This window comes from Sceloporus occidentalis, unplaced genomic scaffold (genome assembly GCF_023333645.1).
Source record: "Sceloporus occidentalis isolate IW3139 unplaced genomic scaffold, rSceOcc1.0.p SCAF_147, whole genome shotgun sequence".
In the NCBI taxonomy this organism is placed as follows: domain Eukaryota; kingdom Metazoa; phylum Chordata; class Lepidosauria; order Squamata; family Phrynosomatidae; genus Sceloporus; species Sceloporus occidentalis.
Window position 1 is genome coordinate 1,763,854 of NW_028317127.1, and position 24,805 is coordinate 1,788,658.

General features: G+C 42.4%; 1 protein-coding gene across 1 annotated transcript; it reads left to right on the plus strand.

Annotated features, from left to right (window-relative positions):
• The first annotated feature begins 2,238 nt into the window (after positions 1 to 2,238).
• LOC149280805 (abnormal spindle-like microcephaly-associated protein homolog) lies at positions 2,239 to 22,932 on the plus strand. The gene is made up of 31 exons (XM_089500102.1): positions 2,239 to 2,451; positions 3,314 to 3,457; positions 3,728 to 5,177; positions 5,450 to 5,530; positions 6,057 to 6,164; positions 6,253 to 6,399; positions 7,007 to 7,252; positions 8,472 to 8,539; positions 9,393 to 9,534; positions 9,693 to 9,823; positions 10,026 to 10,201; positions 10,388 to 10,533; positions 10,655 to 10,740; positions 10,918 to 11,136; positions 11,505 to 11,710; positions 12,133 to 12,271; positions 12,739 to 12,867; positions 13,180 to 13,347; positions 13,970 to 17,821; positions 17,891 to 18,325; positions 18,700 to 18,849; positions 19,151 to 19,317; positions 19,422 to 19,581; positions 19,775 to 19,984; positions 20,070 to 20,219; positions 20,306 to 20,497; positions 20,985 to 21,177; positions 21,649 to 21,803; positions 22,079 to 22,255; positions 22,528 to 22,700; positions 22,830 to 22,932. Exons 1-31 carry the CDS (start codon positions 2,239 to 2,241, stop codon positions 22,930 to 22,932), a joined length of 10,116 nt encoding a protein of 3,371 aa, XP_089356228.1.
• Positions 22,933 to 24,805: the final 1,873 nt, after the last annotated feature.

Below are 24,805 nucleotides of genomic sequence, written 5' to 3' on the forward strand. Positions count from 1 at the left end.
CATGGAGGTTCGTCGGTCTTTGTACGGAACTGAATGGTGCCATTATTTAATCCCATTAAATGTAAACGTAATTGTACTTCGTCTAACTAAATACTGTTTTAAGATGTCAACCTTTTATCAAGTTTCATATGAAAATCTATTATTTGATCAAGCTTGTGTGAATGTTTAAAAAGAACTTGCAAAGTATAAAATAGAACACTCAGTTTTATGAATGTTTTAGTCCTGAGAATTGGCATGGAAGCAATTGTAAGTATTGTATTAAATTGAAAATAGAACTACTGTCTCGTTGCCTGAACTTAATTGATTGCGTGGTTGATAAGGTGTTTGCCTTTTGTTGTTGAAAGATTTTAGTTAACTGTAAATTAATGAAATTTTGTTTTAGTTTAATTTGCTTTAATAATGTTCATTATCAGAACGGTGCAGATTTACGGAGGTAATATATTTGAACCAAATGTGAAATCCCTTCTAGGATTATGAAATAATTACTCAAACTACAATGAATATGGGGACATAATATATTTATTATATATATATAATATAAAACATTTTATGGAGGGGGGCAGAGAAGGAGCTACCTCTGGACTCACGCAGAGTCATTCTTCAGCACACAGGAGAGGAAAACCCCCATTTTTCAGGAGGAAACCTCTGGGGAACCATGGCTTGAAGAATTGCCCTTCCCTCTGGGCACTAAGAGGTCACTGTGGCTACATTAAAGCAAAAACAGGAAAAAAAACAACAATTTGAATTAAAGATGTCAGATACAAAGAAAAAGATCCACACTCTTCATAGAAGTTACAGATCTCTTGCTGGAATCCTGACGCTCTGCAAATCTCTTTGCCGGGTAGCCGACACTCTGCAGTTCACTTTGCCAGGAAGCCAGCTGTCTTGGGTGCTCTTTCAAAACAGCACAGTGTGTGTGTGTTTGTGCAGAGCCAGTGGAATATATGCAGCTATGAGATCACAATGACAGCACGTTTAACCCCTCCACTGCCAGAGTACTGTATGCCACGCACAGCTTTATTTATATAAAAAATGTGAACAACACAAGATGTCTTGCTGCTCATTGCTTTTACATTTTATTTCACTGAAATTGTATTACTTAAGCTATGACTACTGTTTTCCTTTTCACTTGAGATGCTGTGGTGTTTGTGATATGAGAGAAGAAAGTCAACCTAAAACCAGGAAACCCCTCTTCTGAGCCAACCAGAGCCTGAACAACATATGCAGAGAAAAATTACCATCAAACACAGGCTCATAAATATCAAATATCATATTACCAAATGTTGTTTTAGTGTAAAAATAAAAACAAAAACGCTGAGAAGCTTTTGTGGGCTAAAACTTTAATGACCCTCAGGTAGAATGGTGATGAGGGCCCTGGGAGTTATAATGCCTCAAAAATGGGTGCACCAGAGGTGCAAAAAAGTTGTCATGCTTGTGCAGATGTGTATGTTGTACCTATACTTGTTTCTTTAGCAATATTATTGAATTTGTGACCACCTTGCCTACCCTGGTGTGTGTGTGTATGTATATATATATATATATATATATATAATCATTAAACCATATCACTCACAAAAAGCACGCACTTACTGATCTTTATAAATATTCCATAGGTTGATTCACATTAATAGGTTTCTTCACATTCGATCATTATTAAAATATATTTATATTTGTTCATCCAAATAAGTAAAGGGTACATAAGCAACTGTTTTTTAATAAAGCGCAGTGGAATAGATGGCGCTATGGAAACATATAATAACAAATGTAGCTGTGTAGCTACTGAGGCAATTTTACCTGAAGTAGCCCTACTGGGTCAGAGTAATCACCGGCATGTCAGCCATTGCATTACATCGTTATGTCCTGTGTTGTATTGTTCTGTACAGTACCGTGTTGTGTTTTGTTGTTTGGACCGCGTTGCTATAACACTGACTGAAGATATTACCCACCCAGCGCATTTAATGCACGTTGCATTTTAAATAAATCGCTCACTATTCATTGGTAACTCCATTTGGACTCCTCCTACTATCTGCAGTCCTATTGGCAAAAAATGCGGGAGGGGCGGATGCATTGCGCCGTTGCGACCTATCCCATCTCGCACTGTTTTCAAATTCCCCCGGTTCTCTATAGCGGTAGCGAAACTCAGTGCGGATCCTGGTATACAGGGACGTGTGAGAGCTTTGACCGGCGGCCAGGGGCTTAGGAGGCCGGGACATGCTAAGCATCTCTCCCCCGGTGGCGATGGGCAAAAGCCCCGCCGAGGACACCCCTATGCTCAGTCTCACACACTTTTCCCGTCCTCCGTTTCTGAGCTTCGGATGTGTCCGAGTCGGTTCGGGCCGGAGCTGTCAGCTACTAGTGCACAACCCAAACCAGGAGCCGGCCTACGTCGTTGTGAATAAGCTGCCCGAGCATCGCGGATTCAGCGTGTCGGAGACCGAGCTCTCGATACAGGTGAGACCGGGAGAGAGGCTACTGAGGTGGCTAGCAGTGGGTAAACTCTGGCTATCCAGCCGCGGTGTACTGGCAGAGCATCATAGGAAATGCTGGTCCGCATCAAGGTGCATGCATGGCATCACAATATGAAGACCACACAGCTAGTTTTTTTTTGGGCAAGGTCACGTGGATAGCCAGCCATGTACCATGCCTAGGGGTTCTCCTCCACTCTGAGTGAAGTGGAGCATGTCAGGGTAACACCTGCACCTCATTCTCCTATACCCCACACTCATCCAGTGGGATGCTTTTGCTGCCGGTATGTCATGGATGATATCACTGTTTGTGGACATGTTGCGCAGTTAAGTGCATCTTGAATGACAAGGATTCCACGAGGACCGCCATTAGGTTAATACACCTGATGAGTTGCTAAAGGGTTAATAAAAATGGAATCATGCCAGCTATCCACTAATATTACATGCAATGTATTACATACAGACGTAAACCAGAATAGATATATTTGAAATGACCTGTCCGTAACGAAAAGAAAATATCACTACGCTATCAAATCTAGTGGTAGATAAACTTGGGGAATAATATCTTTTAATCCCTTTTTGTCCAAAATGTAATATGAACATTAATTCTGTATTCATAGTGTACCAGCAATAAAAAATTTAAAAAAAAAAAAAAGTTAAGAAGGGTGCAAGTCAAAATATAGGAAAGGCTAGGTTTTTCTAGTTGATCAAATTCAGTGAATAAACCTACTTGGATGCGGAATCTAATGTTATTCTGTATGCGATTTTGATTGGCTAGATCATCGGTTCTGCGGTGGTACCGTTGGCGTTTTTCAGTATCACTGATGTGTTTTCTTTTATGTGCTTAGCCATCGGAAAGCATCACGCTGACCATAACATGGACCCCTCTAGAAGAAGGTGGTGTGCGCGAATTAGTTACGTTCATTGTGAATGACGTTGTGAAGCACCAGGCTGTGCTGCTGGGGCGAGCTGAACTACCTACTAAGAATAAAGTAAGTTTGTAATGTAACAAAGTAATTGAATTCTGTTTATTGTTTTGACATGTTGTTACGTATGTTTTTGTATAACTACTCCCTATAATCTAAAACGTTATATTTGCCTTTAAAAGTGGGCGTTGAAATTTCAGAAAGCTTTTTTGCTGCTGGAGATATACCTGCACTTTACCTGTTACAGAAAGGCTGGTCTACAAAAAAAAACGTACTTATTTGTTATACTATTATTTTGCAAAATGTTTTCAGTTGTAACATTTAATGATTTTACAGGGGAACCTTCGGAACGCAATGAAAAAGAAAAGCGTTCCTGCTGCACAAAAAGTTCTTGGACCAAGAAAGAAAGATCTTGGCATCAGTAAGCCAACTTCGATGGATCCAAACAATGTCTACGGAAAGCCCAAGAGGGCACGGAGCCCTTTATATTCTTGTGAGAACCTTCCTTTAAATAGTGCTTCTCCGTTAAGGGACAAACCACAAAGCAGAGAAAACAGAATGCCGGGTCTCAATATAAGTCCGCTTGCTCAAGATCTACAGAATTTTACTCCAGGCTCATTAAGAAGATCAAAAACCTATTCTGTGTTGTGTTCTACAGAGTATGAGACTTTGGAAGAAGTAACCACAACGTCTAGGATTCAAACGGATATTCGTGTTGATGAAGAATGGACTTTCAGCTACCAAGGGCCAAGAAAAAGTTCAGTGTCTCCTATAACTTCTCAGATTGGCCAACCGCTCAATGTTACATGCACTCCAACCATTGTAAGGTTGTCTCCATCATACTCTGGTCTTTCACCCACTGAATTCTATAACAACGAGCATGTTGAAACTGGTGTTCTAAAACATTCTCATCATCTTGAAGTTGCAGATTCCTTTAAAGATCCATCACAAGAGGATGTTACAGTTGCCGGTTGTAGTACGCGTTCTCCAACAACCTTGTTTTTCACACCTCAAAAAAACATTCTAAGTCCAGATTCCTTTGTCAATAATAGTCACGTTCCTGATGACCCTTGTGATGATCCTTCAATTCCAATTCTTTCACCAGATCAGTTTGTTAGAGAAAATTGTGTTACTTTGCTGTCTGAATCATCACAAGAGTCAGTACTGACTAATTCATGGCAACAAACAAGTGTAACCTCTTCCAAAGACTCTGTGTCATCTGTTGCCCAGAAGCAAGTGAAGACGTGGCAGGTGGTAAGCAGTCATGTGGACCTTGACTTTTCCAGCCATGTTCTGAAGGAACCAGAACTGATAAGTTCCAGGTTGACCTATTGTGTAAAAAAGAAGCAAAAAGGTCTCATTCCAGTGGATGAAACCTGTAACAACGAGCCAAAAAAGCCACCCGTTCTCTCTGCGACTGTTGTAAAGGCTAAAGCTAATGATTGCAAGGACGACTCTAGTAGACCCAAACTTAAGTCCCGTAGGCGTCTTGAAAACATAGAATTGGAAAATGAGAAAAAGACTCCTCCTTGTATTTTTCAAGACTTGCCCGTTATAACTATTTCAAACCTCCCTGAGAAGACAGGACCAGCTAAAGAGTTTGCTGTCAAGACTATTTCTGGTCGAAAAAGGAAAAGTGAGGACTTTACTAGAACGTTTGATGGAAAGGGATATTCCACAGAGTCTACTCTAAATACATGTACGCCAGTCAAGAAATCGCATGTGTCTAAACTTGGCATGCAACAGGCTGGCAAGCAAGGGAATGCAAACCAAAGGAAGAGAGCGGGTAAGCAGCAGCCGTTTTTTTTACGTTTTGCTGAAATTTTAAGTATTGCCTATATATCAACTGTTATGTATAATTCTTCTGCCACTTGCCGTTTTAGTAGCCCTTCTCTAAACTCTCTCCAGATTAAGGTGTGATAAACAAAGCTTTCTGGATAGTGGACACTAGGAGCAAAAGAGGAGTTCCCCAATGTTTTCTGATGTTCACATCATCAGTAGATAGTATTAAAGTTTGCGTTTTTTATATTAAAATATTCCTTGTGTCCCGTCTTGCAGTGACATTGGCCGTGAAATCTTCTGCGAAAGTTCAGGAATCTCTGAAACCTAAAGCCGCTTTGGTAAAAACAGCTAAGACAGGTATGTGAATGAGCCAAGGTATTTTCAGGACAAAAGTGCTTTCATTATAATACATCAGTCACGAATAACGTTGGACCATTTTTGTTGTTTGTAGATTAAATTTAACGTGCCACTTAATTCATAATTTAGCTTTTGGATTCATTTGAAGAAGCCAAAGCTATTTTTGACGTGCCCCAATAATCATAAAAAGGCAGCTGGTTCTTTGACTCATCAGGAGGTTTTAATTGGATCCCATTTACCTGTTTGGGCCAAAATGAACCATTATCACTGCAGAAACAAAGACGGTCGCTGGGGATTCAAGCTGTCGATTGGCTGACGTGTACTTCCGCAATCAGTTGACGGCTAGATAAAATGTAAATGAAGATAATACCCTTGGCTTTGATCGGAGAATCCAAAGTTATTTTACAAATGTAATTGAGATGCCCCAATTGTGTAATTGTGTATTCACACCGTGCGTATCAGCCTGGGATATTAAATTTTAACATGTTGCAGCCTCTTTGTAAGTTTCCTTGTCTCTTTGTTTCAGAATTTGCGGGACCACCTCCTCTGCCGTCTGCCACAACATTCAAAAAGTCCAAGCTTGTGGTAGGAGTGGCTCAGTCTCGACTAAACTTCATAAAGCCATCAAAAACAGGTAGTCGGTTTGTGTTTTAATGCATCCAAACTATCGTGTATCTGTAATGCATTCATATAGACCGAGCAATCTGTTGTTTTGCTCCCAGTTATTCCGCGGCACCCAATGCCTTTCGCTGCCAAGAACATGTTTTACGACGAGCGCTGGATGGCTAAGCAAGAACGAGGTTTTACCTGGTGGCTAAATTTCATACTCACCCCTGATGACTTTGCCATGAATACAAATTCTGTGAAAGGTTAGGCTGGTTATTTTCTGCTTTGGGGTTCTTTGTTCCTTTTTTTTTTTTATGTGGTTTTAACAAAATAAACCTGGTAACCTGCCAGATATTGCTGAAGCCCACAGTGACCAGTGATGGTCCAACAGTGCAGATGGACACTGCCATACAAACTATGAATAACGGCCACTGGCATTGGGGTGGTTTGTAGCATGATGGTAAGCAGGGGAGCTGGTGCAGACCGTTCTGTCATTCAGTGAATTGGTGCACGCATAACCTTTGGGGTGTGTATGTAAAAGATGGCAGGTCACACTTGAGTGTCCACTTTGAGACCCATAATTATGCTGAAGACTCCAATAAAGTGCCTAACAAAACCAGGTCTCTATATACATCTCTCTAAGCCAGGGGTGTCCAAACTGCGGCCCTCCAGCTGCTGCAGAACTACGTCTCCCATAATGCTCTTTGGAGTATGGGAGATGCAGTCCTGCAGCAGCTGGAGGGCCGCAGGTTGGACACCCCTGCTCTAAGCCATTGCTGTGTTCCTTGCTTGGGAAACTTGGTTATATCATATCCTTTGGATATAGGCTGTGTTTTTTTTTTATTAATGTTTTTCTTTTTTTGTCTGTAGTAAATGCAGCGGCCTTGATTCTGGGTGAAGAGAATATTCACAAGGCTAGCGTACCAAAAGCTCCTACCAAGGATGAGGTCTCCCTCAAGGCCTACACAGCCCGTTGCAGGTTAAATAGGCTTAGGAGGACGGCCTGTCGTCTCTTTACGTCGGAGCCCATCGTTAGAGCCATTCGAAGGCTGGAAGTGGAGATTGAAGCTCGTCGGCTGCTTGTTAGAAAGGACAGGCATTTATGGAAAGATATCGGTAAACAAACTTATTTTTATCTATTTTAACTTGTCCTGGTATTCACCCCTTGAGGATGTATATCTACCGTATTTCTCTGAAAGATACCCCTCGTCTTATAATCGGGGTCGTCTTATTATCGGGGTCGTCTTATAATCAGACCTCAACAACTAGGTCTGACTATGAGACTAAGATCCAGATCCCCCGCAGCGATGTCTGGGTCCTGGATCCTCCTGTGTCCCCGTCCCCCCCCAACCCCAACTTACCAGTACTTGAGTCCCTGGTGCTTAGTCCGGGCAGCGTGTAGAGCTCTACACGATTCGCGTAGGTAACTTCTGCTGCAGCCGGGAGGAGGTGCAGTTAGCAGCGGGGACCTTCCCACGCTGTCAGAGATCACGGCTGCAGCGGAAGTTGTCTACGCGAATCGCGTAGAGCTCTACACGCTGCCCGGACAATGCGCCGGGGACTCAGAAGCTCCGGTAAGTTTGGAGGGGGCATGGGGGGCATAAGGCATTTCTGGAGGCAGAGTGCTCTGTGAAATGCATTTTAACCCTCTATATGCCACTCTGCCTCCTGAAATGCCCTATACCTCCCTATATGCCACTCTGGCCCATAATATGCCTTTTAACTACCTAAATGCCATAGTGGCATATAGGGATTTAAGGCAATTCTGGAGGCAGTGGCACATAGGGGGTCAAAAGGCATATCATGGGGAACAGTGGCATATAGGGGGTATAAGGCATTTCTGGGGCAGAGTGGCAAGCCAGGGGGCAGATGTGCATAACAAGTTGGGGGGGAAAAAGGAAATAAAAACAAAATATTTTTCTCAATCATAGCTTTTATTAAAAAAAAAATTGTTTACATGAATTAACATTTACTGGTAAAACTTTTTTCCTATAGGGTCGTCTTATATTCAGGCTTTTTCTTTTTTCATAAATTAATATTCAGATTTTGGGGGAGTCGTCTTATAATCGGGGTCCTCTTATGATCGACCAAATACGGTAATTAAAAATATCTAAATATTGTTGCTACCTGGTTGTAAAGAAGGGGCAAGGATGCCCTGTTATATCTGCATCATTAATCTATTCTTTATTTCTTGGTCGGGGTTAAAATGTGCAGACTTTGGTTATACAGATGTTTTTAGATACTGTATGACAGACGTATAGTGACTATATGCATTATCTTAGCCTTCGCAAACCTTCCCATACTGTCTGTGCATTAAAATACATGTTTTACATAGGTGAACGGCAGAAGATTTTAAATTGGCTTTTGTCCTACACTCCCCTGTGGCTTCGCGTAGGCCTGGAGGTAAACTTTTTTGTTTTTGTTTTTCATTTTTGTGTTTTCTTAACTATTCAGAGTAGAATTTTAAATGTTCTGCACTTGCGACTATTCCAGTGATTATCCTGTAGGGCACATTGTCACCTTCAACAAAACATTGTTGTGCTGAGCTGAGCCCTATGAATATGCATAAGGGTCAGATAACAGGAAGTGACATCATGCCTCAGCAAGGGCAGAACTGCAGACACCCAGAGTAGAGTGCAAAGCATGATACAGAACTGGAATAAATAAATGTTGACTTAACAGAACCTTTGTGGATCATTCTTCATACCAAAAAGGGTGAACAACACAATTGTTCCTTCACGAAAATCAGACGCAGTTCCTTTAACAGCAAAGCACAATCAAGTGTATATTGCCGTATTTGATTTAGATTTTTAATTATGTTGTCTACCTTAGATATTCTGATTCCCTGAATTTTGTGATGACTTTTTTTTGGGAATCGTCCCCTCGTTATCGTCCCCTCTTGCAATAGACGTTTGCTCATGTTCTGTTATAGCAGGCCCCATTTTTATGGCAGTTTTATTCCCGAAGCAAATATAAATAAGTCATTAGGACCATTCTGTTACCGTAAAATCTCAGTCATAATATGCGCAGTGGAGGTCGCAGCATTAAAGGGGGTAACACTTGTGCCTTCAGTCCTCACAGGTTGGGGACCGAGTCCAATCCATGCTATGCTCCTATGGAGCACCAGCATTGAAAAAGTTAAAACTAACAGTTTTTTGTTCAATTCATTGACGGTTTAGTGGTTAGCAATATTTTAACAATGGAAGATAAGCCATGCTTGTTCGTACTATTTTCGAAGTCCTTTTTTGTTTGGCAGACCATTTTTGGAGAACTGATTTCTTTGGAGAGTAATAGTGACATCACCGGCCTGGCCGTCTTTATCCTGAATCGCTTGCTTTGGAATCCAGATATCGCAGCGGAGTACAGACACCCTTCTGTGCCACATCTATATCGTGATGGTAAGCATTCAAACAATAAATGTTTGCCTTCTAATATTGAGCACAGACCGTCTACGATCAAGCAGGCTTTGAATTAACTCAATCTCATCAGAAAAAAAGTTTTTGTTTCAAATTAATACTAATTTGGCAATTTTTATATATTTTTGGGGGGCATCTAGGTCATGAGGAAGCTCTATCAAAATTCACTCTGAAGAAGTTGTTGCTTTTGGTTTTCTTCCTTGATCACGCCAAACAGTCAAGGCTCATTGATCACGATCCATGCTTGTTCTGGAAAGACGCTGAATTTAAGGTGCATTAGCTTTTTTATTTTTTTATTTAATGTATTTTCCATTTGTGAACCGTTGTATGTTCATGCAGTATTTACAAACATGAATTCTTAGAAAAGATATCATTGAACTTGTTCATACCTGCACGGCTGGCTAGAAATGCACTCTGTGGTCTTGATTTAATGCATGAAATGTTCTAATCTCCATTTTATTTATTTATTTTAGGCGAGCAAGGACCTTTTGCTGGCGTTCTCTCGAGATTTTCTGAGCGGGGAAGGTGATCTGTCTCGTCACCTCAGTTATTTAGGTTTACCAGTCAGCCACGTCCAAACACCCCTGGATGAGTTTGACTTTGCCGTCACTAACCTTGCTGTGGACTTGCAATGCGGCATCAGGCTTGTGTAAGCATCTCCCCGCTACTCTAAACCATGGAGTTTAATTATTCAAGCTATCATACTTAAAAGATTAGAAGATATTTTCCTGCGTTAAATTCTATTTTAGGGAAACAAAAAAAAAAATTAAATACATAAACTTTTAATCATGCGGTTTGTTTTTTTTTTGTTTTTTTTTCTTTTTGTTTTGTGCAGGCGTACAATGGAACTTCTCACCCAAAACTGGAGTTTATCTAAAAAGCTGAGGGTTCCTGCGATTAGCCGCCTGCAGAAGATGCACAATGTGGAAGTGGCGTTACACGTTCTGACTGAGAAGGGTGTTGAGATCAAAGATGAACGAGGTACGTGCGTTTAGTTTGTTTGTAACGGTGCTCGGCTGCTTTTAGTTTTTAGTGTTCTAGCTTTCTCAATAGGTTAGAACCACAGACTCCTTTATACTCTGTCCTGTTCATTGTCTTGTAGGAGTTGCCATCACCTCTAAAGACATTGTGGACAGGCACCGCGAGCGTACTCTGGCTCTGCTCTGGAGCATAGTCTTTACTTTTCAGGTAAGCATCTGCATTAATTCCTTGGGAAAGCTGCAAAGAACACGTCTTTCTCGTGTTCTTTACTACAACCCCACTTTCACAAACTCTGGTATTTTATTGGGCAATGTCATATAACCTTATTTTGGCCAACGGTGTTAATGATGTCGGTCTGTCTTTCGTTGGTGTTTCTTCTAACAGGTGGATGTTCTCCTCAGTGTCGAGCTTTTGAAGGAAGAAATAAGGTTTCTGAAGCACAGCTACAATACCCAGAAGATGCTGGCTGCTCTGCGGTCTTTCACGACGCCAGGGACTGTTAATAAGAGAGAGAGCGACTCTTTTGTGAATGAAAACTACAGCGAGCGAGTGCTGCTTCTCACGGAGTGGGTTAATGCCGTGTGTGCCTTTTACAACGCTAAAGTAAGAAGCTCCTAATTTGATCGATTGGGGCCAAAATGTTTGCTTTATGCAACTTCTGTCCTGTGGCTTTTTTCCCACCATGCTCGAGAGGCTTACTGTTTCATGGTTGGGGTGATGAGGATTCTAACGGGCTGGCTGCCTTAAATTCATTTAGAATTGACTGATAATCTTAAAGACCATGGTCCCTTTAGGCTGGTTTGTATGTTTCGACAGTAGCCACAATCAGCATTGGTTTTGCAACTTGAGGCACGCAGGTCTCTAGAAATGGCCAGAAGTATCCAGCCTTGCGTTGCAAATCATAAGAGGACTCTTGGTTATGCACAGATGTATTAGGTACTTTTCTGACACGTTGCCTTTTCTGTCTTCAGGTTGAAAACTTTACAGTGTCCTTCTCAGACGGCCGGGTGTTTTGTTACTTGATTAACCATTACCACACCAGCTATCTGCCGTTAAATGCCATATGCCAGAGAACCACTCAAACCGTGGAGTGTACGGAAACCGGAACAGTGGGGCTTAACTCCTCTTCTGATTCAGACTCACTGGATGGGTGGCCGGGGATGACGGACCAAGGTAAATACTTTATCTCTGGAAATGTAATCCATAAATTTACTGACTTTACATCAATTCGGAGATTACATTTTAGAAATGTTAATATTAACCCTTATGCTGTTTTAAAATAGACATAGATTTAACTACAGGTAACAATTTGACTAAGCACAGAGCTGCATCTGCACTATGTGGCCAGCAGGTGGCAGGTTTTTTAAAAATTATATTTATAAAGCGAACTGCAAGTTGCTTATATTATATGCAATAGTTTGGATGCATTGCATCTTCATACAGAAAATGTATATATTTTTTTTTAGATGCTGGATTTGTTTTGCCATATGTGTAGTGTGTGTGTGTGTGTGAGAGAGTGAATGTAGCTTTTAGTATTCTTTCAAGATATCCTCTTTAGAATGTATAACTTCACTTTTTTTATTTTTTTGAAGGTATCACTACTTCAGCTCTATACAAAGAACTGCTGGAGAATGAAAGAACCAACTATAGCCTCGTTCATTCTGCTGTCTCCAAACTGGGAGGGATTCCTGCCATGATCCATCACGCCGATATGTCCAATACAATCCCAGATGAGAAGGTGTGGACTGTTTTTATGCTTATTGAGCAAATATTAGTATTTCGTATTTCTTTCTTTCTGCCACATTCTTCTGATGTGCATGGATCATGCAAAAGTTCATATATTTTTGCTGCTGTGCTTTCAAAACAGACATTGATAACTTTTATCTAGTCTCTTCTATCCATAACGGATGTGAGCATAGTGGCAACAGATACATTTGCTATGTAAAATGACTATAGATGTTATAGCAAAGTCCAGAATTAAAACTGCTAGAACTTGCTAGTAAGTCTACGTTAAGACAACTAGGCAGACTATACTTGCAAATTAATGAAATTCTGGTTTCTAAATTTTTCTGCCCAAATCAATTTGTCGTCCTCTTTCCTTTAAGCACAAACAAAATGACCTTCAGCTCATTGATCCCTACGATGATTAAAGTTTTATCTCTGTGCCAGTGGTTAACCCATTACAATTCTTATTGTACTCTACAGGTTGTCATTGCGTTCCTTTCTTTCCTTTGTGCCCGGCTCTTGGACTTGCGTAAGGAAACGAGAGCAGCCAGAGTAATTCAGACTGCATGGAGAAAATACAAACTGAAAATAGAAGAGCTGCATCTAGAGGTTCGTTTTGTTATACACTACTGGTTTGGGTTTGAAAGATAGTTTTTGTTTTTTTAGACCCAAATTATCAAAAAAGTTGTTTATTTAGGATTATGTGGTTGAACGGAGAAAAAACACTCTTAGAAATTGTATGCAACTCTTTGGGTCATCAGAACTTTAAAGGATGCCTTAACTTTTTAAAAAAAATTTTTTTTATTGCATACAGTTATACTGTATACTGATTTATAACGGTCCTGTTACTATGGCTTGCTGTCACTTATTTGCATTTTGCTAGATTTTTATTTGTCTTTTAATAATAATAAGTCTTTACAGAGGAAACACAAGGCGGCTCGTGTGATCAAGAGAACCATGGTCAGATTTCTTGAACGCCGTCGCTTGAAGAAAATTCTTGCTGCGGTTGTTATCCAGAAATATTGGAGACGACGACTAGCACTCAAGGAGCTTAACAGGTTAAAAGCTCGCAGACTGATGGAAGCTCAGGCTATAATCATCCAGGTCAGAATACCTTTATTTTGTCTTAATACTTACAGGCACATTAATACTGTCTTGGAGGCTAGAAAGCCAACGACACAAAACTCTACTGGGTCTGAATGCAGCCTCTAGGGGGGAAAACATTTGGACCATGTAAATAAGAGGCGTACCAAGATGCCAGAGTGCTTCCTGATTGTAGGAGCAAAACAATAGGTATCAAGCTATAGGCCCAGGGGTGTCCAACCTGTGGCCCTCCAGCTGCTGCAGGACTAGATCTCCCATACTCCTCAGCCAGCCCCTTTGCTGAAAGAGCATTGTGGGAGATGTAGTCCTGCAGCAGCTGGAGGGCCGCAGGTTGGACATCCCTTCTGGGTATATGGGATCAGTAGGGATCAATTCCCCAACCTTTGTTTCCCTAATTACCGCAATAGATTGTACAGAAAGGCTCCTTGACAGACTTGCATGATCTCCTGTGAGGAAGTCATCAAAGTTTACTTTTGTACACCTGGAAAAATAAATTTCATGAAGTTACTTACATTTATAACTAATTTCCATATTCGACTATAGAATCCTCTGCTGCAAGCAAAACTCTAACTGTTCTGTACGTTGAAATGGCTGTATGTACGAGTAGTCTAATGAAACTTTTCTTTTACAGAGGTACTGGAAAGGCTATTTAGCCAGGAAGAGTTATAGAGCAGTGAGATACTATGTTGTTGTTCTTCAAGCAAGAGTGAGGACCAAAATTGCTGTTAGTTTCTACAAGAGTGTCCGGTGTGCCGCAGTAACTATCCAAACGTACTTGCGTTCGTGGCTTCTAATGAAAACGGATCGTCAGAAGTATCTTCAGTTAAGATCTGCTGCGTTGATCATCCAGACTGCTTTCAGGAGATGGAGAAGGAAGACGTTAAGAAGAGCAACGGAGGCCGCTGTGCTGCTTCAAAGAGTTTATAGAAAGCGGCAGACCCACAAGCAGAGTGCCCAAAGAAACGCCGCCGTTACTATTCAAGCAATGTATCGCATGCACAGAGAAAGGCAAAAGTACCTTGACGTTAAGTGTAAAATAGTACAAATCCAGTCCTGGTTCAGGTGTAAGCGAACGATGCGCACGTTTCTAACCACTCGGAAGCAGGTCCTAACTTTGCAGAGGTACTACAGAGCGTATAAACGAGGAAGAGCCGAACGAGAACGGTATCTCCTTAAACGCTCTGCCGCGATCTCCATTCAGAGGTGGTATCGGAATCAGAAGCGTATCAGAAATGAAACGGAGACTTTTTTGAAGACCGAAAGGGCCGTTATTTCTCTACAAGCAGCCTACCGTGGCTGGAAAGTCCGAAAACAAATACAAAAGCACAGGGATGCTGCAATCTGTATTCAGTCTGCATTCAAGAGACTTGTCGCTCGGCGAACGTTTACGGTACAAAAGAAAGCTGCCGTTACCGTACAGAGGCGCTACAGAGCCGTGCTTGCTGCCAGGCGGGAAAGACAAAAATACCTCCGTCTCTGCAGGGTAGTAAAGAACATGCAAGCGCTGTGGAGATGCAGGGCTCTGACGAGGAGCCACAGACGGCACCAGGCGGCTGTCCTGATACAGTCTTTTTACAGAATGCGTGTGCAATGCGCCAAGTATAACGCCATGAAGCAGGCCTGTAGGATAATTCAGAGCCGTTACAGGGCATACAAAGCGGGAACGTCTCAGCGTTCACGTTATCTGTCAATGAAAGCCGCCTCCGCCGCTCTACAAGCTGCTTATCGAGGATGGAAAGTAAGGAAAGACGTTTCAAGTTTCCATAGAGCTGCCTCTATCATTCAGGCCTCCTATCGCACCTACAGGCTACGGACTCGGTACGTGGCAATGAGGACTGCAGCGGTCACCATACAGAGGCGCTACCGTGCGGTTACCCTGGGGAGACTCCAAAATGCAAAGTACCTACTTTTAAAGAGAGCCGCTATTACGCTGCAGTCTTATTACCGGGGTATGATAGTTAGGCGGAAAATAGTAGAGATGCGCAGATCTGCAGTGACGATCCAATCCTTGTTCAGAATGCACAGGATGCGCGTGGAATATCGGGAAATGCGATTTGCTGCTATCAGCATTCAGCGGCGTTATAGAGCTCTATGGACCGGAAGAGAAGTCAGGAAAAATGACCTCCGGCTGAGAAAAGCTGCTTGTGTTCTGCAAGCAGCGTGGAGAGGCAGAAAAGTCAGGGAACGCGTTAAAGACATGCATAAAGCCGCAGTCTTGATACAGTCTTGGTATCGAATGCTCACCCAACAGCGTTACTATAAAGCTCTAAAGAAGGCAACCGAAGCCATGCAGCAGCTTCACCGTGCTTCTAAAGAAAGGACTTTCCACGCAAACCAATCCAGGCGCATCAGAGATGCTGCGATACGCATTCAGGCCGCCTTCCGCGGGATGAAAGCAAGACAAGACATTCAAGGCAAGCATGAGGCAGCCGCCTTAATTCAAAGAGTATATAAGGGCTACTTGGAAAGACACAGATACCTCCTTCTTAGGAGATCTGTTATATTAATTCAGCAAAGGTACAGGAGAAAGCTGAGTGCAAACCAACAAAGATTAGACTATATAAGCCTTAAAAAAGCAGCTGTTGTTGTGCAAGCTGGCTATCGTGGCTTGGTCGCCAGACGCGAGATCAGACACATGCATGTTTCTGCTACGGTCATCCAAGCTGCTTTCCGTATGCGTGTTGCTTATGTATCTTATCGCAAAATGAAATGTGCGTCGGTAACCATACAGCGATGGTACAGGACGTCTACGGATCAAAGGAAGCGGCGTCGCGCAGCAGTGATTATTCAAGCTGCGTACCGCGGAGCAAGAGACAGGCAGAGACTAAATAGGATGAACCAAGCTGCTTCCAAAATACAGAACTACTTCAGAATGTCCCGCTGCGTAAAAAGATATAATAAACTGCGTCGGGCCGCCCTGGCGGTTCAACAGAGATACCGCGCAAATAAGCTGAGAGACTTCGAGGTCATGCGCTACGTGTTTATGAAGGACGCAGCTTTGTGCATACAGGCTGCTTGTCGAGCTTGGAGAGTACGACGGGAGATAAAGAGAATGAACGAGGCAGCCGTTGTGATCCAGAGACGTTTCCGAATGCTTGTCGAAAACAAGCGGTATCGGTCTGTAAAAGCAGCTGCCCTGGTTATACAGAAATGGTACAGAGCTACTGTCCTGATGCGCGAACTCCGTAAAGATTTCCACGCGTTGCACATGGCTGCCATCTGTATTCAAGCAACATATAGAGGTGTGAAAGTGAGGAACCATCTTGCATTGAAGCATAAAATGGCTAGGAAAATCCAGATTGCCTATAGAATTCACAGGGCTCGGGTGTCTTATCGAGCCATGCAGTCTGCCGCCGGAACAATTCAGGCTTGGTACAGATCCATTAAAATAAGTCGAATCGTGCGCTCTGCATACGTAGAACTCCGCAACTCGACAATACTTATCCAAGCAGCCTATAGGGGAAGTCGGGTTAGAAAGAGAGTACGGTCTATGCATATGGCTGCAACCACAATCCAGTCTTACTATAGAATGCACAGTCAGCGAAATAGAGACAAGCGTATGGTACAGGCTGCAAGAACGATACAGCAAAGGTTCAGAGAGACCAAAGCCAGAAACTTGGCTCTGCTGCGGTACCAAGAGACCAGAAGGGCCACCCTATTGTTGCAGGCTGCTTTCCGAGGGATGAAAGTGAGAAAGGAGATCCAGAAGGTTCGGCAGTCAGCTGTAGTTATACAAAGATGCTTCAGGTCCTACGCTCAGAGACAGAAGTACTTGGCACTTCAGGTTTCTGTGGTTTGCATTCAAAGACGTTACAGAGCTTTCCTTCTCGGCAGGTCTCAGCGCCGTGACTTCATTGCTTGCCGTGAGGCCGCGGTTTGCATCCAGGCAGCCTACAGAGGCTTTACGGAGAGAAGGGAACTTGCACGGATGCACAAAGCTGCGTGTAAGATCCAGTCTGTGTTTAGGATGCACAGAATGTATGCTAAATATCAAACAATGAAACTCACAGCTACTTTAATACAGGGACGTTACAGGAGTCTTCTAATCGCTCGCTGTCAACGAGCACAGTACCTGCGAATTCGCATGGCAGCAATTGTCGTTCAGGCCGCTTACAGGGGGATGCAAACACGGAGGAACTTGAGAGAGCTTCATACAGCGGCAATCAGAATTCAAGCCTGTTATCGTATGCATGTTAAGAGAAAAAACTTTGTCGGCTTACAGCGGGCTGTGAAAAGTGTACAGCGGCAGTTCAGAGCAAACCGGGCAAGGGATGAAGCCCTGAAGAGGTTCACCACCATCAAAAGAGCCGTGAGGCGAATCCAGTCTACCTTCCGGGCTAAGAAGGCTGCCCAAGAGGCTAAAAGAAACTCGGCAGTGCAGGTTCTCCAGGCAGCATGGAAAATGTACAGAGCTAGGAGAGACTTTGCAAAGGTGAAAGCTGCAGCGCTCCTTATCCAGGCGGCATTTAGAGGACAAAAGAGTAGAAGACAACATGGAGCGATGCAAGCAGCTGCACGCCTGATACAGCATTGGTACAGAAGCCGTCGGGTGGCCCGTCTGCAGAGAGCTCGCTATCTGTCCATGAGGACCTCTGCTGTGATAATTCAGGCGGCTTTCAGGAGGAAACTTGCTCATCGGCTGCAGCAGAAGGAGGTGGCAGCGAGGAAGCTGCAGGCGTTTCTGCGCATGACAGTGTGTAGGAAAAGGTTCCTGCGGCTCAAGTCTGCCGCCATCCAGGTGCAGTCCTTCTACAGGATGCAAAAGTCTAGGCGGGCATACGTGGCGAAGACGACGGCAGCCTTGGCTGTGCAGAGGGGGTACAGAGCCCACCGCGCCATGAAACGTCAGAGAGAGACTTTCATTAGGATGCGAAGGAGCGTAGTCTGTATCCAGTCGGCGGTTCGAGGCTACCGCGAGAGGCAGAAACTTCAAAGACTGGACCGCTGCGCAGTAAAAATTCAGGTGCGTGATCCGATTTAACCATTTAGCCTCTATAGGGTAGTCTGATGAATTGATAAATATCCTATACGGCTAAATCTGTGCCACTACAATCACAAAATACCACCTACTATATGATTGGAATCTTACATTTGTCTAATATTTATCTATTCAGTATAACTCCTATTTTTAGTGCAGTTTCACGGGAAAAGTACAAGCGATAGGTAGTTTTAGCAAATTAATTTAGTTATAGCGAATGCGCTATTTCCCTTCAGTGAAGTGAGATAAAATCTCACATTTTACTAGTGAATAAACCTGATGGCCCCTGTCTGTGATCAGGTGTTTGTAACTGTGAACAGCCGATACTTGTGGCTAACCCTTTTTAATTTTTTTTTCAGGCCCTTTGGCGTAGTTATTCTCAAAGACAACTCTTCTTGAGATATAAATCCTCTGCCGTGATTATTCAGCAGAGATATCGTGCTTGGCGCCTTCAGAAAATACAGAGGCAATATTACCTGAGGCTGAAATTGGCGGTCACCAACCTACAGGTACATAAAAACATGTATTTTTACTGTGTTCAATAGATCTGCTTTCTTTACTATGGGCTTCTGCGGGTAAACTGCAATAACCATGGTCCTCGGCATTTTGGTTTGGCACGGGCCGCCTTGGTGTCATAGCAGATGCCCATCTAATATCAGAGAAACGCGATCATTGCTACATCTGTGTTGGCACCATCTAGTCTGCGTTTCTCTGCTTGGTTCCCATGGCACAAGATACTGTTAAGGTAGCGTAAGGCATCGTGATGTCTATCGTGACTTCTAGTGTTGATCTGCGGTCATTGTTTTGTAGACTTTGTATCGGGGATATCAAGCGAGAAGACTCGTACAAAGAGAGAGAGCGGCTCGTGTCATCCAGGCTGCCTACCGATGCTACACCATCCGCCGAGACTATATCGTACTGACTAAAGCGGCAAAGACCATCCAGAGATGTGTCCGAGCCAAACGCGAGCGCTCTCGGTGAGTTGCCCCCTATCATACACCTTATCTTACGTAATGTTTGTCCAGCTTGCTCTTGTTAATATAGTGTTTGAAACTTATATTGTCCTCCTTTCTTTTACTAGATTTTTGAGAATCCGAGAGGCCGCTGTTTGCATTCAGAGGAGGTGGAGAGAGACCGTTGTCGCTACCAATCTGCGGAAAATGTTCCTCCAGAAGCAAGCTGCAGCTTTGAGGCTTCAGTCTGCGTTCAGAGGATATATTGTCAGGAGGGAAATGTTAAAGGTTTGCGTTCCTTAATTTCTTGGGGACAAGCATCGCTATCGGTTTCAATACATCTCCTCTGTATAAGAAGCCTCACTAAGGCGGAGACTACTCCATCCGCGTCTCTGATCTGTATCGCAATTCTTAGATTTGGTTTTTAATGGATAACGTTTTGTATAAAGGTATTTACTTCTCGCCTTTCGCTCACACATAGAAACAGAAGGCGGCCTGCCGTATACAAGCGGGGTTTAGAGGCATTAGGGATCGCCGGAGTTATCTTAGACTGAAAGCTGCGACGGTGAGATTACAGACGCGTTTCCGAGCCGTCCGTGAGGGAAGACGGGAGAGGGTCCGTTACGTGCAAGCAAAGAAAGCCGTTACGAAGCTGCAGGCCTGTGCACGAGGCTGGCTGGTCAGGAGGGAGGTAATTAATACTGTCTGCTGATGGTGGTTTTATTTCCTCTTGACCGTATGAAAATATACCACAATTCTTGACTTGGTTTTTACAGATTCTTCGGCTCCGTAGAGAGACGGTTCTCTTGAGATTCACCTCTGCCGTGTACCACCATCTTTGTGCTGTAAGGATTCAGCGACGGTTCAGGGTCCATCTAGCTCTAAAGAAGGCTCGAAAACAAATTAACCACGTGATCTGCATTCAGGTAACGAAACATGCCTTGGATCCCACCATAGGTTTTTTTTGTGTGTGTGTAATCGTGTAGATAACAGTGTAGTCTTGTCATTGCAGAGATGGTACCGTAGCAGACAAGAGCGCAAGCACTTCCTTGTCGTCCGTCAGAAGGTGATCGCCGTGCAACGCGCTGCACGCGCCTGGATCAACCGCAGGAATGAGGCGGCGTGCAAAATCCAGAGATGTGTGCGGGATTACTTTCTCCGGAAGAAACGAGACCGAGTGATGAACGGCATTGTCAGATTCCAGGTGACTTCGCATGGAAATCTATTCCAAAACTGTTTGGCCTTGGTGTGCATGTTTTCAGTCTTAATTTCATGTTTATGTGCTGGTAACTTTGTTACCTGACAATTACCAGAGTCTTGTTACAGTGTTGATGGAACAAGGCAATGACAGATCTGACCTGCCATCGGTATTATACACTGCAGTGCATGCTGTATTTGGAGATATATATATATATATATATATATATATATATATATATATATATATATATATTAGTCTATATCAGAATACATCGGGGAAAATGCTATACACAAAGCCACAGGTGACATCCGGCCTCAACACTCGGGTGGGGGTTGTGAACACAGAAAGAAAGGACTTTACCAGATTTCTGTAACTACATGAAGCATGACTTTAGAAATACCATTAAAAAAAAAAAGGCCCAGGACATTTAATATCTTGATCACTTTGCTTCATTTCCCTGTTTTCTAAATTAAATCTTTTGTCTTCTTAGGCTCTGTGGAGGGGATACACCTGGAGAAAGACCCACAACACAAAAGCATTAAATGCCCTGCGAAAGCGTCTGCAGAAAGTAAACCAGGAGATTAAAGAGGAGGATAAGTTGTACCGCAGGACCTCCGTGGCAGTAGAGTATCTTCTGACCTACAAGCACCTGTCTTTTATCCTGGCAGCTCTGCAGCATCTTGGTAAATATAACTGTGCCATTATTTCTGGTCAAGAGAAGATGTCTTTCCCAGTCTCTTGCAGATGAGGTTGTGTTCCCATAGCTAGCTTGGCATGCCACTGGTTTTGTGTGTCCTCTGAAGCACCTGCTGTGTTGTTGAGGGACCATAAACATAATTCTCTGTCTGAGATGTTCCCAGTGTGAGCCTTGAGCGATCACTGCTTTTTGTATATTTTTACAACACTTAACACTTATGGCATACCACATACAGGACATGCGACTGGTGTATTACATTTACATTTTTATTTTTACGTTTGAATTATTTTGTACACTAGATTTTTAGTGTAAGTGTGTGTATATGGAGAGATTTATTGAAATGAAATCCTTTTTAACGGTGAATGTTTCTATGATTTGGATAGAATTATAGACTTATCTGCCAGTAGTTATGTTTTCCATAATGTATTCATAGCAATTTATCTCTGTTCCACTGTAGAAGTTGCAACAAGGCTGTCCTCTCTTTGCTGTGAGAACATGGCGAAGAGCGGTGCTGTGAAGGCCATCTTTACTCTGATCCGTAGCTGTAACCGCAGCATTCCCTGCATGGAGGTGATAAGGCTGTCTGTCCAGGTGCTGCTCAATCTCTCCAAGGTAAGTGCTCAAAAGCTGCTTTGTATAGATGTCATGGACTCAAAGGTGATCTATTGTAACTTCCTATTTATAGTCATGATTTATTGACACTATTCCCTTACCTTTAACTCGCATTGATTTGTAAATGTAGTATTACATTATGCCGCTTTGTAACTTTAGCAAATTCTCCCAGACGCCATAATAAACAAAGCTTGCCTGATGCATGTGAACGTTTTTCTATTGGTTTCATGCTGCGACGATAAAACGTTCTTCGATTTGTCCTTTTTTTTTTTTAGTATGAGGGAACCGTACCGGTTGTTTACGAGGTGGAGAAGTCTGTGGATATCCTGCTGGATTTGATGCAGATGTATAGAGAGAAAGCTGGTGACAAAGTATCTGAAAAGGGAGGAAGCATCTTTACCAAGACCTGCTGTCTTCTGGCTATCTTTGCGCTAAACTCTCAGAGAGCTCATGTAAGTTACTGTAGGTGTGCAGACCACCTCGATCAGTGCTGCTGAAGTCTGGATGGTGGTCTACCTAACAGGCTTGATTCAGCACAAAGCATATATAGTTATATGAAATGAAGAGTAACTTCCTTATAAGTACAGAGTGGGCAACCACATAGTATCATACTAGTAAAGATGTAGAACCTTGTATAAACAAGTAATGTTACTGATTTTAAAAATATTTCAATTTTTTTATCGGTATGTTAAAAAATTTGGTATCCCTTTCGCCCCATCCTCAGGAAATCCGCGCTGCCCCCAAAGCTCTAGACCGTATCCGCAGCATCTACAAGCTGACCTGCCGCAAACACAAGATGGACAACGAGCGGAATCTCACCAGGCAACGTCTTAGTAACTCGGTCCTCGGCAATGTGTCCATTCAAGCAACCCCAATCCGTACGAGGGTTGTGTCACGGTAATTGTTTCCCTTTGCATGAAATGTGTATTTGTGTCTATAATAAATAGTACATTTTCACAGAATGATCATAAAATCGAAAAAACAACGTGTTGACCCGTCTATTGTTGTTCGTTTTTGTTTTTACAGGATTAAACCCGATTGGGTTCTGAGAAAAGATAACATGAGAGAGATCGTAGATCCCCTGAAAGCTATCCGCATGGTGGTGGACACATTAGGAATTGCCGTCTGAATTAGAAACTTAATATTTCCATTTGGAAACGTCTAAACTTTACTCTTAGCTAGCTTTTTAGTAACTGGAATGTTTAAAGGCTGCACGGTTGATAAGTTGCTGCGGCTGTACTCCATGTATTATAACTAAGGGAGGGGGAAAAAATTTGTATATGATGTGAATTTTGTTGCAGGCAGGCTTGACATGTAGCCTTTAAGGCATAGTTTTTTGTAAATAGAGTGTAAACAGATTTTTCTTTAGCCCTTTTTTCTGAAATTGTACAATTAAAGTACAAATCTAAATTTTAAAAGCTGTTGCACATTGTTTTTATTAGAAGAACATAATCTAGACAATGGTAATAGTATCTGTATTGGTAAGAGACATCATAATTATCTTCCAAACTGGTCGCTTATACCATGTGTGTTTACAAATGGGTTTACAAGTACACATTTCTGCTTACAAATAATGCATGTGTGATACGTCAAGCTATTATCTAAATGTCTTACTTAGATAGCATAGTTAAGTAGACACCACTTCTTGCCAAAACAGTGGCAGCAACACCGGATGCATACTAAGTGTAAATCTACATTTAAGTTTTCAATTTTTTGGGGATATTTTGTTTTTTTTGGTAAGTTTTCAGCAGAAACCACAACTCTTTTGAAGTTCTAACATATATTCCACTCCAAGGAACGGCTGTAGTTTAATTTGTAACCGGGGTTGCCGCATGGCTCTGGTTTGTTAATCTAGCGATAGGAAGATACCAGTCTTTTCTTCTTCTGAACCTTTTATTCTCCCTGTATTTTTCACCTCTTCTCTCCCCTTCTGCCAAGCCTCTCCCTCCCACACCCCATGCTAGGGAGGCATTAAAGGTAAGTAGAGCGAATTTAAACCGACATGGAATAAGCATATGGCTGTTGAGCCTAAATCCAAGAACCAATTGGGGTTTGAATGTTTACATCAGAAGAAAATGGGCAGATTAGATGGGTTAAGAGATTCAGAGCCACCATCAAATGCTGTTTAATGCTAGCAGAGTGCTTGAAAGGCAAAGGGCTGATGAAGGGCCAACAGTGGCACAGTCTTGCTTTTCTTTCTAGCTTGTAAGGCTGACCAGACCCTGTATAATACATAATCCAATGTGCAAGGAGAGACAATAAGGACATTTCACTGATCTAACTCTACATTATCCAGGACCAGATATTTTTCCTGCAGCAGAGGCTCATCTGGGTTGGATGATCCTAATGTATAGTGAAGAGAAAGCGATACACAATTCTCCCTTTAGTGAATAAACCCCCAGAGAGAATACCATACATCCGGACCTACTCAACACGTAATTACTAAACTCAGTGGTACGAACCTCAAAGTGTACCAAGTTGCTTAGGGTTATAATAGAATTATGTATATTATATATTCTTAAACTAGTTCAACTGATTATGAAAACACACTATACGTAAGACTTTAAATGTATCACAAAGGAAGACATTTATTTTCTTTTACAAAGAAGACATTATTGGCACTCAAGGACCAAAGTACTCCAAAGCATAATGAAAACCATCACTGAGTATTTCAAATATGGAAGCTATGGGATTGCTTTAGTTGACAGCTGGGTAAAATGGCCAACATACTACATGTTATTGATGCATGAAAAACTCCCAATTGGAACAAAATATGGCTAAATCCAAATGGCTTCTCGACTCAATGCCTGGCAACATCAGAATGTGAACTGTTTCCAAAAAAAACCCATACCATTGGTAGTTCTGAGGCTTACATTTTGTTCTAGCTAATAAATCTTTAGGAGCAGCCACCTGCTAACTCCATGGGGTAAGGAGCATTGTTTTAACCAACTTACTTCACTAATCATTATGAGGGGCCAACAATGGCAAGTTTCTCTAGGAAG

What these genes read in the sequence shown, in the direction of transcription:
- LOC149280805 (XM_089500102.1), top strand. Translation starts at nt 2,239, where the DNA reads ATGGGCAAAAGCCCCGCCGAGGACACCCCTATGCTCAGTCTCACACAC. An exon ending in GCATTTATGGAAAGATATCG is followed by an intron (nt 7,253 to 8,471) that starts GTAAACAAACTT and finishes TGTTTTACATAG; the next exon opens with GTGAACGGCAGAAGATTTTA. An exon ending in GCTGCGCAGTAAAAATTCAG is followed by an intron (nt 18,326 to 18,699) that starts GTGCGTGATCCG and finishes TTTTTTTTTCAG; the next exon opens with GCCCTTTGGCGTAGTTATTC.